The 14,356-nt window shown below is 38.1% G+C and overlaps 1 protein-coding gene across 3 annotated transcripts in view; it reads right to left on the bottom strand.

Moving 5' to 3' along the window:
* Positions 1 to 14,356, bottom strand: part of LOC122558905 (inter-alpha-trypsin inhibitor heavy chain H3-like) — a 47,137-nt gene that overhangs the window by 20,546 nt on the left and 12,235 nt on the right. For all 3 annotated transcript variants that reach the window (XM_043707840.1, XM_043707841.1, XM_043707842.1), the window contains 8 exons: positions 13,669 to 13,835; positions 9,400 to 9,504; positions 7,008 to 7,170; positions 6,788 to 6,898; positions 6,581 to 6,709; positions 6,379 to 6,495; positions 4,127 to 4,295; positions 668 to 793 (listed from right to left, as the gene is read on the bottom strand). In XM_043707840.1, the coding sequence (XP_043563775.1) occupies positions 668 to 793; positions 4,127 to 4,295; positions 6,379 to 6,495; positions 6,581 to 6,709; positions 6,788 to 6,898; positions 7,008 to 7,170; positions 9,400 to 9,504; positions 13,669 to 13,835 (1,087 nt within the window). The remainder of the gene's footprint in view (positions 1 to 667; positions 794 to 4,126; positions 4,296 to 6,378; positions 6,496 to 6,580; positions 6,710 to 6,787; positions 6,899 to 7,007; positions 7,171 to 9,399; positions 9,505 to 13,668; positions 13,836 to 14,356) is intronic.

Genomic DNA, 14,356 nt, shown 5'->3' with positions numbered 1-14,356 from the left:
TATGGAATGAGCTGCCAGAGGATGTGGTGGAGGCTGGTATAATTGCAACATTTAAGAGGCATTTGGATGGGTATATGAATAGGACGGGTTTGGAGGGATATGGGCCGGGTGCTGGCAGGTGGGACTAGATTGGGTTAGGATATCTGGTCGGCATGGATGGGTTGGACTGAAAGGTCTGTTTCCATGCTGTACATCTCTATGACTCCATCTTATAAACTTCAATTAGATCTCCTTTCATTCTTCTAAACATGTGGGAGTATAGGCCTAAACTGCCTAATTTCTCTTCCTAACACAAACTCCTCAACTCTCGAATTAATCTAATGAACCTTCTCTGAACCACCTCCAGTACGCCACATCCATCCTCGAGTAAGGTGACCAAAATTGTAGCAGTACTCCAGTTGTGATCACATTAATGCTTTGTACAGTTGCAGCAACTTTTCCTTACTATTATACCACTCCTTCTTTTCATTCATTTCACTCGAGTTCATGGGAAAGCAGCCCTCTGAGTCCCCCATTTTCTACTGGCCACTGCATTGTGGAGGCTGGGTGAAATTAGGGATTTCAGTTATTCTAAGAGTATGCAAACTGGCAGAGCTGTTTTACCCACCTACTGTATTATGGGCAATAGCTCACAAGTCTGAAATTGAAGGCATTTATTTTCACTAACCTTCATTTGGATCACCATCAGTTAACAAAATAATCATAGAGACACTTCTTTCAGGCAGAAGTTTGTCTTGATGGGCCTTATTTAGAAGGTTTACTGCTTTTAACATTGGATCATTTATATTTGTTCCTGCAAAAGAAAAAAAAGAATACCTGGTCTTGTAAAAATATATTTGGCTTCGCAAAGTGTAAATTATTCAACTAAATTTCAGAAGTTAAAGTGTCAACTGACAATCAAGAGAAATTCATTTAGATAAAATTGCAAAGTGTGGGAAAATGAATTTGGAGTCCTCAATTTTATTCACAAATTGCCTTACAGGGAAAACATTTAATTTAAGTATTATTGCCTTATAATTTCAAGAATGTCGATAAATATGTGTGCATATTTACCTGTGTCCATACTTACTAATTTGAAAACATTTATGCCTGGCAGGCATGGTTAACTATTGTGTAGTCAGGATAAGAAAAGCGCAAGATTATGGCTAATTAAAAATAAATTAAAAGAGTAGCAACAATAAGAAAAACAAAGGCTAGCAGTGGCATTTATGTTCCACTGGAAATTATTTTGGATCAATTTTTGAGGACATATTATAACACACATCTACTGCAAGCGGGACTTGAGCCCGGACGTAGGCAAACTAGTGCTGCACTTCAAGACCCCTATGTTACATGGGACTCTGACTATGAATTGGAATGTGATGGGGATTTAAGAGAGAAGTGTGCCTTAGTTTAAAACTGGGTAGGAGAAGATGCCGCCAGTCAGTGTAACAAGACGATCTTTTATCCTATAATATCTCCAACAATAGAAAGAAATGTAATTTAAGGGGTATTAGACCATAATGAAATAGTCTGCAGGACATTTCTGTCATTGGTTAATAAGATGATAAGTGTCAGTCAATAACTGCTTTAGTGAATTTTAGTTGTTTTGTATTACTAAACAAAATACAAGAAGCACAGTACATATAGGAAGCAGGTGGAAAAAACTTTGAAAAGACACCTGGAGGAAAAGTCAAGTGCTTGCGCAGGGGTTCAGGCACTGTTACTGTGACTTTAACCAAAAGCATAAAAGGCATATTATAACTCTCAATTTTACTTCATAAAATGCTTCTCAGACAACAATGTCACAAGTTGCAGTTCTGCCGAATAAAATGTGATCATTGTCACCAATATTGATCAGCATTGGATCACTGGCTATTGAAACTTATTAAAAAGGAAACATAAATGCAGCTACATTTAAAGTTTTAAATCTACTCAGTTAAGGCAGGACAGGGGAGGGATGCCCTAATGCACCAGTGGAGTTGACAAGAGTTGGATAAATACAGTCAGCCAGAGAGATCAACCAAACTCTGTAATAAGGCTTTGGATAGGATAAGGAGGCAATTCTATTTGGATCAGAAATCACTCCAAGAGACATCTCTACTGCCAGGGAAGAGATTGCTGTGGATGCTAGTACTCCTGGCTAGGCCAGCATTTATCACCATCTCTAATCGCCCTGGAGAAAGAAGTGATGAGCTGCTTCCTTAAACTGCTGAAATTCCTGGGATGTGAGGACACCCATGTTGTTGTTAGAAAGGTATTACACAGATTTTGACCCAGAAAAAGTGAAAAAATGGTGGCTTAGTTTGAAATGAGAGGCTTGGAGTGGAATGTGCAGGTGGTGGTACTCCTATTCAACTACTCCCTTGTCCTTCAAGATGGTTGACATCTGGACTTAGCTTCATTCTATTGAGGGATCCTTGCTGAATTACTGCTAGTGTGCACCAATAGTGAAGGGAGCAAGTGTTGAAGGTGGTGCATGAGATACTAATCAAGGGGGCAGTTATGTGCTGGATATGTCTAGCTTGATTATTGTTGGAGCTGCACTCATCCAGACAAGTGGAGGGTATTCCATCACACTCCTGGATTATGCATTATGGAGGGTAAACTGGCACCTGAGAAACAGGAAGTGAGTTACTTGTCACAGAATTCCTAGCTTCTGACCTGCTCTTGTAGCCACTGTATTTATATGATTGGTCCAATTTAGTTTTTGAGCAATGATAAGCCCAGGATGTTGGTATTGGGGTATTCAGTGATGATAATGGAATTGAACATCAAGGGACAATTCTTATATTCTCTCTTGTTGGAGATAGTCACTGCCTGACAATTGTATGGCATGAATGTTACTCCTTCCCAAATTCTGCTCATGCTCCCAAAATCAGTATTTTTGTCCATCTCCTTTGCATTTCCTAATATCACCACTATTGCAATTCTCATTTTCTCAGACTTCCCAGCTTACATTTAATATCCAACAATGACAGGTACCATCTAAACACCTCATGGGTGTTTTACACGTAACTCTACCAAAGTTGCTCATCAAACCTATCCATGTTGTTCTTCATATCTTATCACCCAGTGGCCAGCTTGTGACCTGATGGCCTGGATGGAGTAAAGGAAAAGAGATCTGAACAGGAAATAAAAAGTAACGCCTTTTTAAAAAATTCACGCATGGAGTGTTGGCATTTCTGGCTCGGCTAACTTTTATTGCCAATCCCTAATTGCCCATTGGACACTTAAAAATCAGCCATGTTGCTGGGGTTCTGGAGTTACATGTAGCCCTCGGAACACTTCAACCCCAGGGCATCAATGTGGACTTCAACAGTTTCCTCATTTCCCCTTACCCCAGCTCACCCCAGTTCCAAACTTCCAGCTCAGCACTGTCTCCATGACTTGTCCTACCTGCCTATCTTCTTTTCCACCTATCCACTCCACCCTCCTCCCTGACCTATCACCTTCATCCCCTCCCCCACTACCTATTGTACTCTATGCTACTTCCTCCCCACCCCACCCTCCTCTCGTTTATCTCTCCACCCTTCAGGCCTGTATTCCTGATGAAGGGCTGCTCCTCGGATGCTGTCTGAACTGCTGTGCTCTTCCAGCACCTCTAATCCAGAATCTGGTTTCCAGCATCTGCAATCATTGTTTTTATCTTACATGTAGCCCATTCCAGAAAAACAATGGCAATTTTGTTTGCAAAGGATATTGGTGAATCAGATAGATTTTCCCTGACAATTAATAATGGCTTTATGGTCATCATTAGAGCCTAAATTCCAGATTCTTTATCAAACTCAAATTCTGTTATTTGTCATGATGGTATTCAAACTGAGGTCCCCAAGCTGAGTTTCTAGACTGATAGTCTAGTGATAATACTGTTAGGCCATTGCTTTGATGAACAGGTATTGAAAGATATGGGGTGCTGTTAGCCCAGTTCGCTGACTTGCAATGCAGAGTGATGCCAAGAATGCAGGTTGAATTCCTGTACTTGCTGAGCTTACCATCAGGATCCCATCTTCTCAATCTTACTCCTTGCCTGAGGTGATCCTCAGTAGTTTTTGAGACTGCAGCAGTCTGAGATTATGGCAACTTTACTATTGGAAAATAAAGTATAAGAAATTCTCATTTTATTGATTAAAGTAGCAATTGTTACCTCCTCTGGCAATAATAGTTTCCACAAACATTTTAGCTTTAGTCACAGTGTTTGAAGTTGCTTGATGAATGGTATTTTTCCATATTTTAAAAGAGCTATGAAAGGTAATAATGGCAAAATGATCTTCTGTGCCCATATCATCCAAAATTTTTAGAAGGGCTTCATTTGTCTGAAAGAGATAAAACATCAGCCTGCATCTGTGAACATATTAACTTTACAAATTACACCAATACATTACTACTACAGGCTTCATCATTTTTCTTGCCATATTGCTATGTTGTGAAGATGGTCCATATGAAGTGTAATTAAATGCTGAATGACTTAGAGAAAGTACCAGTGAAAGTGGGACAGAGGTGAAGGCTAAGGGAAACAGACCCAAGCACTCAGAGCAGCAGACAACTGGGGGTCAGAAATGAGAAATGGGGTTACAAGCAACAAAGGTCAGACAACACAAGTCAGAGTGATGGTACAAGACAGCAAGTAGATTAGATTAGATTACTTACAGTGTGGAAACAGGCTCTTCGGCCCAACAAGTCCACACCGCCCTGCCGAAGCGCAACCCACCCATACCCCTACATTTACCCCTTACCTAACACTACGGGCAATTTAGCCTGAGTCGGGAATTGAACCCGGGTCTCTGGCGCTGTGAGGCAGCAGTGCTAACCACTGTGCCACCGTGCTGCCCGTAGCTGATCAGTTGGTGAGAATTTTGGTTTGTTTGCATCTCTGAGACAGGCAGCTGAATTTTTCAAGAAGCATGTTACACACTTCCACCACTCCACACTCTCTACACTCTTCATGGTAGCTATATTTGACTGGCTTTATAAAGGCTGCCTTGTAGCAATAAAACATTGGGGTGGCCTTAATGAGTGAGAATTGCACTATCATCCCCCATGAAATTGATATTTCACCCTTGAAAACTCTGCAGTAGGTGTACACTAAACAATAAGGATGCTGTACTTGGGCAAGACTCAGCTTTCTTTTTTCCCCTCAGGTTTGGAGGCTAAAAGATTGAAACATCTTGGGCTAGGTGCCTGTGAATTGTACAGAAGGGGGTGCTGCTCCTGTCTTTCCATCTTTTTACTAGAATTGGTGTAATAGTGGATGACTCTGTCTCCTCTGTCTTCCTAAACTGACTGTATTATGGACAAAGGAGGAATTAGGCACTTTAAAGGGCAAGCAGACTATCTAATGTTTATCCTGCATACTATGTTATGAGTGACAGCTTGGAGATGAGCAGGAAGGCAGTAGGCTAGCCACTTCCCTCAAATATGCCTGGCATTGGCCACAAAATTCAGCTTACAATAGCTCTAGAAACTATTTGCTGGGGTAATTTATTTATTGCCTTACTGAACTAATACCTGGATTACATAAATTACTTCATTAATATATCTATAAATGACGTTACAAAAATAATCATGGGGACAGTATGGTGGTTAGCACTGCTGTCTCATAGTGTCAGAGACCCAGGTTTGATTCCATCCTCAGGCAGGATGCTCTTCGGAGGACTGGTGTAGACTCGATGGGCCAAGTAGCCTGCTTCCACATTGTAAGGATTCTATGATTATATGAAAAAAATTCAGACATTGAGTAAATAAATAAAAAAGTCTAGAGATGGCAGAGTTGGCTATGTGTTGGGATTGCAGTACATTGAAGCTAGTGAATATTGAGACTGTTCCAGATTCCCACCTGCAGGAAGTATGCTTGTGGATTCAAAATAACTAATCATCTAACAATAGCTGCTGAGCATAAGGAACTGTGATTTGATGTCAATGCAAGATGGAGCAAGGACTCAGATCTTGAGGGTTGCAGACAGATTCTTTCCAATCTTTCTTTTCTAATACACAATGTTATCTTTCATAACCATTAAATGTCAAAATAAGGGTATACAGATGTTGGTTACTTTTGTGAAATGTTTTCACTAGGTCAGATAGTTCTTCTCAAACAGTGACCCAATCCAATTTGTGTCAAAAAGCAGGTGACTGCAAGCCCATGGAGTGTTAATGGAAAAGTGATATTTATGACAGGTACAGTAAACATAGTAGGGACCATTAGCTTGTTTTCAATTCAGAACAATCATGGAATGATTTTTAGTTTAGCACAGTGTAGGGATTCTATGATTCCATGATCAGCTATAGCTCAATTCCAAGACACTTGCTTCTATGTCAGAAGGAGATGCAAGCACAAATTTTAAAATGCAAGAAAAAATTATCTTTCCATCCATATTATTCAGGACCAAAAACTTTTCTTACCTGACGCATTTTAGTCCCTGTCATAGATCCACTTTGGTCAATCACAAATATAACATTTTTAGGTATTCTAGGTAGATTACCAGGAGCAAAATGATGTACAAAATACCCATTTACAACCTGAAAAATACATCACATAAAATCAAAAGATCATCAGAATAAACAGTCCTATGAAACTTCCATTTTAAATATAACGTTCAATTACCTGAACACTACCAGCAGACAGGTCTCTATTGACATCATATACTATGATGAAGTCTCCATCCAGAATAGTCTCATGACAATCAGGACATTTGCGTTGTTGCTCAAGAGTTGGTTTAAAGGAAACATGGCCCTGAACAAAGCAGTGACTCAATGTTAATTTTTAATAGTTATTGATAAACTAAAATTTATTTTATGCAAAGCCACGTACCTTTGTTTCAGTAAGAGTCTTTTTCACAATTGAAGTCAGATTATTTGTTAGGAACTTTGCATCAACATTTAGAAAGGCAATGCCTTGCGGTTCAAAAATAAGTACATCTATCTGGAAACAGCAATTCCAAATGTAGAAAAAGTTAATTGTCATTTCATAAGAAAATTAGGAACCGTCTCAACTAAAACATTTTAATAATGTTACTACTTTAGAAAAATACCTGGAAATGTTTGACAAATTGCTTAGGTTTTACTCTGATATGCATTTCATATTTCCCCAGATTACGTTTTAATAATTCTTCATATGTTAGTTCAAAGGTGACTTTTTTCGTTGGTCCAATATTTACTGACACCTTGAACTTCTCCATTTTTCTTCCAGATGCTCTTTGGAAATCATAAAAACACAAGTTACATTATTCTTTCATACATGGAAGATGATGGAATCTTGGTGATATATTGAAGTAAAGGTAATGTCATTGACTTCTTCAGACCTTTTGTTGTTGCACTGTGACACCTACATCATTATGATGAGGAATGAATTACAAATAATCAATTATGGGTACAGCAAATGAAAAATTTGCAATTATACTGTCTCTTTCAAAACTTCAGGATATCCTTAACCATTTATCAGACTCTGAATTACTTTTGAATATGATGTGGTGATATTGGTATTGGACTGTGTGAACAAGGTCAGAAGTCACACAACATTTGGTTATATTTCAACAGGTTTATTTGAAATCACAAGCTTTCAGTGTGCTGCTCTTTTATCACTTTACCTGTGAAGGAGTAGTGCATAGTTAGCAACCAACTTTCATACTAAAAGATCCAAAAAACAGCAATCAAATAACCTACCAGATAATCTGTTTGCAGTGAAACACAGAAAATATTATCAACATATAATTCAATCAGTTATGAATCATGAATTATTCAAGCAAATCATGACATTGTGGTCACCCTTCTCCATCCATCATATGAACAAGGAGCAGGAGTAGGCTGTTCAGAATCTCATGACTTCTGGGCCACTCCATAAGATTGTGGCTAATCTAACTGTAATCTCAAATTCACATCCCTGCCAACCCTGAAAATGTTTTATCCACTTTTTAATAAGAATCATCCACTTCTGCCTTCAAACTATTCAAGCACACTGCTTCCACCATCTTTTTAGGAAAAGAATTCTAAAGCCTCATGACCCCCACGAAAACAAAACACCTCATCTGTTTTAAACAAGTAATCCTTATTTTTAAACAGTAAGCCCTGGCTTATAATTCTCCCATAAGGGGGTATCCACATCCAACCTATTAAGATACTTCAGGATTTCTGTATGTTTCACTTAATTCACCTCTTACTCGAAGCTCCAGTGGAGATAAGCTTAACCGGTCTGATCTTTCCTCAAAAGACAATATGCTCTTTCCAGGTATTAGTCTGTATCCAGTACATTAGCATCCTTTGTTAAATAAGGTGACCAAGACAATATATAGTTCCCTAGATGTCATCTCACCAGTGCCTAGTTGAAATAATGCATAACCAAATGCAAATTAAAATTCTATTAGTTTTCTTAATTACGTATCTGCATCCAAATTTAGGATGCATTAACAATTTACTAGACAAATTGAGATTCTAAGATAAAGTCTATGAGAACATGAACACTTATCAGCTCACAACTCCAACAATTTACTCAGAACTACTTCTCTGGTGATTGTAATTTTCCAAAGCACCTTCCAGTCTTCCTTTTCCTGATTTATAGCTGTTTCTGGGACATTAGTTATATCTTCTATAGTGAAAACTGATGTAAAATACCTGCCATCTCCTTATTTTCCATTATTAATTCTTCAGGCCTACTTTTTTAATTACTATAGATCACTTTGTAAACATTTTTCTGTGAAATATTTATAGAAGCTCTTACTATCTATTTTATATTTCTGGTTAGCCTTCTCATACTCTAATTTCTCAGCCATTCATGTATTCAAATCCTCTTGCAATGATGGCTAACATACTATTTCGCTAGCATTTGTGAGATGTTATTTGTCTCTTCTCAAAGACAAAACTAAAGTAATTGTCTAATTGCTCTGCCATTTCCTTGTTTTCCATTATCAATTCTCCCATTTTCTAAAAAAAGGGCATACATTTTCTTTACTAATCTTTTTATTTTTACATTCTTATGAATATAAAATGACATTATCTGGTATGAATAACAAACTTGTCAGAAACCACTTACTACATTGAGTGCGATCTTTCTGCGATTTTGCATTACCAGCAATGTGTGCAGGTATTTGTTGTGACCCCCTAGACTCTGAATCTTCAATCTCTGTTAGCTTGTGGGTTCTCAGAGCAATAGTGATCCCTTCATTCTGGAAAACTTTGTAAATAGGTAAGACTGCATTGAATTAATGAAACATTAACCAGGTGGATTAAAAACTACCTTGGCAAGCAATGATGATAAATAGACAAGTGACAGTCTTGGGGTGGTAGAAGGGACATTACCACTGGAGTTTCATGTAGCTATTCCAGCTCCTTTGCAGTCAATATTGAAGTGAACATTCTTCCAAGGAGTATGGGGAATAAATTAGTGAAAAAATGGATGTCATTGGTTAAATGCTTAGAAATTGTTCTTACTTTACAAGCCCTGCAGATTGGCCTCGTGAAACTGCTTGTTGGTACTGCTGCTGGGCAACTTGTTTTTCTTTTACTGCTCCCAGGTACGTCACTCCATCTAAAGTCCTACAGAGAGAGAAAGCACATGATAAGAATGGGGTCTTAAAGGGAACTAAAACAACAAAAAAAACTCAACCATGGAAGAGTCAACTCAGCAGAATGGCAAGTGTGGCTGCAGGAATTGATATCAATTGCAAAAGCTCCAGTAAAGAATGCAGAACTGCTCAAGTCTAATCTATATTCAACCAAAATTTTAATCAAGTGTAAAATGTATTGAAAGCACCAAAATCTTGATATCATTTAACATCTCAGGAAGCAGGTATAATCTAAAGGAAGATTATAATTATTTTGTCAAGGATAATGCAAGTGAACAGATGCTCAAGTATTCAAAACCGATTTAATTCAATATTCAGTATGTGTCATGTAAAATAGAAAGGTACAGATTTTAAAACCAAAAAGGAATTTAGAAGAGAAAGTAAAGCCAAAAAATTCTCAAAAGATGAATGAAACATGCTGTTTAGAGACAGTGGAGGCAGGAAGACAATAGATTATTTCAAAGGACTTTGAATAGGCACTTCATGGAAATAACAACGTAGAGTAATGGGTTAGAGTGAAGGAATAGCTCTGATTGGATTCCTTGAAAAAGAGATGAGTGAACTTGAGCAGAATGACCAGCATCTGTGCTGTGAAGGTTTTACATCTTGATGAAAAATGAAAACATAAAATTATTTTGTACTAATAGCTACAAGTTAGCCAGTTAGAAGATTAATTTTTCTTTCATATCTGTTGCATTGCCAAATGTTGCCAATTTCTGTGCAAAAGTTTTCTCTGGCTGAATCTGAAGGGGTAACTTCTTCTCAAAATAGTTTATTACCTAGTTCCCATTGCTACTTTACTCTTGTCCACTGTTCACACTGAAAATCATAAGATCAGAGATGCAGTCACTGTGGAAATTCAAACAGACCCACTGAATTCTGAACAGTTTATTTGTAAGTAAATTTGGGTGTGTCTTATCTGTACTTAACTGCACAAACAGACTTCAAAGACAACTGGCTAAATCATCCAAATCTGGCTGGACTAATTAAGACCCTATCAGATCCAGCTCTCGATCACTAAACTTGCACACCATTACAGAATCATTTTGTAATGCAAAAACAAAATCTAGGCTTCTTTATCCTACTGCAAACCATCTGCTTAAATCCATCTAACCCGCCCACTCCACCTTAACCTCCAATAGTAAGTGCAAGAAGCTCTCTGTCTTCCTCGTCTCTAAAGTTGAGACCACTCAAATCAATTGCTTTTGTGTAACCCTCTCTTATACTAGTTCACTTTGTTAAAATTCTTCCAATGCATGCCCCAACACGAAATTTGCATCTTTAGTTTCTTTTCTATCTTCCCTCTTGTCCTCTGAGTTCATCTCCCATGATTCTATCCCCACTAAATTGCTGCTGTTCATCATCCTCTCCCGGCCCGAGATAACTTTTGCTGATTATTACTGTTTCTCAATGCATTGACACTCTTCTTTTTAAATCTGCCATAATTACACTTCATCTTAGATGAACAAGCCTTGGCCATACTGTCCTTGCAAACAACCATTCCTCTCCACATCCTCCAATGTGTCATTGTCTTCCAAACCTGTTCCCAGTTTTCCTGGAAATCTATGTTAGAATTCCTTGGATCAGGTTTCCATTCCTGCAACAGTATTAAACTGCTTTTTTTAACGTCATAAATGACGTCCAATTTGATTGTGATAAAGTTACATTTTCCCTCTCTCCTTGTCCTTCTTAACCTGTCTGTAGCCTTTGATATATGGCCATATCATTCTGTCAATTCCTCTCCAAGGATATTAGTTGGGTAAAATTGTTCTCACCTAGTTCTATTCTTATCTATTTAATTGCAGCCAGAGATTCATTTTCACCAACTTCACTTGCTGCCCCAAAAGTATTATGTCTGGCATTTTCCAAGGGTCTATTTTTGTCCTTCCTATTTCTCATCTACTTGCTGCCCCCTGCAACATCTTACAAAAGCTTAATATTACTTTTCACATGTACGTAACTTACTACCAGTTCTACCATATCTTCCACTGTTGCTAAACAATTGAACGACTAATCTGATCTCCAGTAGTAAATGAGCAGAAAATTCCTCGATAAAAGTTTGCAAAGACTAATGCTATTGATTTCAGTACCTGCTATAAACATGGTTACCAGACTACTGACTTCATCCCTCTCCCTGACAATGTCTGAGATTAAACCAGTTTGCTCGTAACCTCAGTGTCACATCACTCAGAGGAGCTTATGACCTTGTATGCTTCACATGACTTAGACTTCCTGTTTCCATTGCCATTATATCAGCTCATTTCACACTGTCTTAGCTCATCTTCAGCTGAAACCATTGTTCATAACTTCATTATCACTAGACTTGAATATACCCACATGCTGCTGTCTCACACTATTCTTTGTAAACTGGCCATCATCCAAAGCTCTGCTGACTGCGTCTCAACTGCATCAAGTCCTGTTCATTTCTCACCATGTGCTTGCTGATCTATAGAGGGGGAGGTGATGATCTAGTGGCATTATTGTTGGCTTGTTAATCCGGAGACTCAAGTAATGTTTTGGGAACCAATGTTCGAACACTGCCACGGCAAAAATGGAATTTGATTTAAATAAAAATCTGGAATTAACTGTCTAATGATGTTTTGGAAATGCTAATGTTGGACTTGGGTGTTCAAGGTTAAAAATCACACAACACCTGGTTATAGTTCAACAGGTTTATTTGGAAGCTCTAGCTTTTGGAGTGCTGCTTGTCCATCAGGTGGTTAACAACAGCGCTCCAAAAGCTAGTGCTTCCAAATAAACTTGTTGGAATATAACCTGGTGTTGTGTGCTTTTTAACTCGGTCTAATGAAGCCATTATCAATTGTTGGAAAAACTCATCTGGTTCACTAATGTCCTTAAGGAAAGGAAACTGTTAGCCTTACCTGGTCTGGCCTGATTGTGACTCCAGACCCACAAGAATATGGTTAACTCTTAGCTGCCCTCTGGGCAATTAGGGATGTGCAATAAATGCTGGCCTAGCCAGCAATTCAGTCATCCCATGTAGCATATTAAAAGTAAAATTGTTTCCTGGTCAAGCAATGTCTTGAATTTAAAATTCTGAAATTTGTCTTTAAATTCCTCCTTGGCCTTACCCTCTCACCTTTCTGTGATCTCCTCCAGCCAAATAACCCTCAGATATTAGTGGTCCTCAATTCTGGCCCAATTGAACCTCCCTAATTTTAAAAACTGTCCTACCACTGGTGACTGCATCTTCAGTTGGTTAGACACTAAGATTTGGAATACACACGATTGCATCTCTCCAACTCTCCACCTTTCCTCATTGAAGTCACTTTTTAAAATTGACTTCTTTGAACAAGCTTGTGGCCATTTGGCTGAATATTTCTTTCTGTCACTCATTGTTACTTTGATTTTTAATGCTACTGTTATGTAGCCATGGATCTGTTTTCACATAAAAGTCACTATAAAAAAGTCATTGTTATTGTTGTAAAAAATTTTTCTCCTTGCAAAGGTTTTGCTACTGTCTAACAAAATTAAATTTGTTAGACAGTAGCAATAACTTTGCAAGGAGCAAAATCTAAATCCATAGCATATTTACGGCACAGAAAAAGGCAATTTGTTTAATCTTATTCCTACCCCCTCTCCGAAAGAGCAATTCTGATTGCAGAAGTCCCTCATGTCTGGAACCATTCTTAATTATTTTTGGCACCCTCCATAAATATGCCATATTTTTCCAAAAGTGTGATGCCCAGAATAAGACACAATATTGCATTTAAGACCCAAACTATTTCATCATTCATATTATGTTCTTGCTTTTGTCCTTTATGCCTTTATTTATAGAATATTATATTGTCACGGATGACTTTAACCCTCTGAAATGCAGAAATCAGCCTAGTTATTTGGGTATTGGTGATAAATGAACAGGACTTGAGGCAGTTGAGACACGTTCAGCAGAGTTTGAATGATGGTCAGTTTACAGAGAATAACAAACATTTGAACATCCCAATTTTGTATGAGTAAGATGTATTTGTTGGGATAAAAATCAAGCAAGGTTAAAAAAAAATCTTTAGTCTTATATACAATTAATATAATTTATATATATTATATATATTCAAAAATATTAAAGTTATTTCATGCTAATTAATTAATTTAACTGAATAATGGAGTTTATACTGACATGCTGAAGTTGGTAATAAATGCAGTTTTAGGTAGTTCCATTTCAAAGAAAGCTTCCCTCGATTCATTTGCTCGATTTACCACTCGGCTGATTACCATGTTGTGAGCAAATCGCGAAGTAACTTTGGACTCAATCTTCATACTGTAAATTTCAAGCTTCCCCTCAGGCTGAAGGAAATTGAGGAGTGACATTTTAATGAGAAATTACTGATGCAAGCAACTAAAACATCCAAACAGATCAAACTCAAAGTAAATCAGTGCTACGTATTATTCTTGTGCAACTTAATAATGCTTCTGTTTTTACTTTCAAAGGTCACTTTGGAAAAATGTTAACCATAGTAACACTTCACAAAATCATAGTCTCTATAAATAACCAAATAAAGAAGACAAATTAACATGCTGATAAAATTCACCTCGCCTTAGCAAGTTTTGAGAAGATTTGTAATACACGCCGTGACATCGAACAATTCTTCCGTCGCCTCCGCCTCCGAGCTTACTTTCACAATCAGGACTCCCGCCCACCTTCCGAGGACCCCTTCGCCCACCTCCAACACACTGCATCCACCTGGACACCCCGTGCTGGCCTATTACCTGCCCTCGACCTCTTCATTTCCAACTGCCACCGGGACATTAACCGCCTCAACCTGTCGACCCCCCTCCCCCACTCCAACCTCTCACCCCCACAACGC

This window comes from Chiloscyllium plagiosum, chromosome 18 (genome assembly GCF_004010195.1).
Source record: "Chiloscyllium plagiosum isolate BGI_BamShark_2017 chromosome 18, ASM401019v2, whole genome shotgun sequence".
Classification (NCBI taxonomy): Eukaryota; Metazoa; Chordata; class Chondrichthyes; order Orectolobiformes; family Hemiscylliidae; genus Chiloscyllium; species Chiloscyllium plagiosum.
This window is presented reverse-complemented; position numbering and strand designations above follow the sequence as displayed.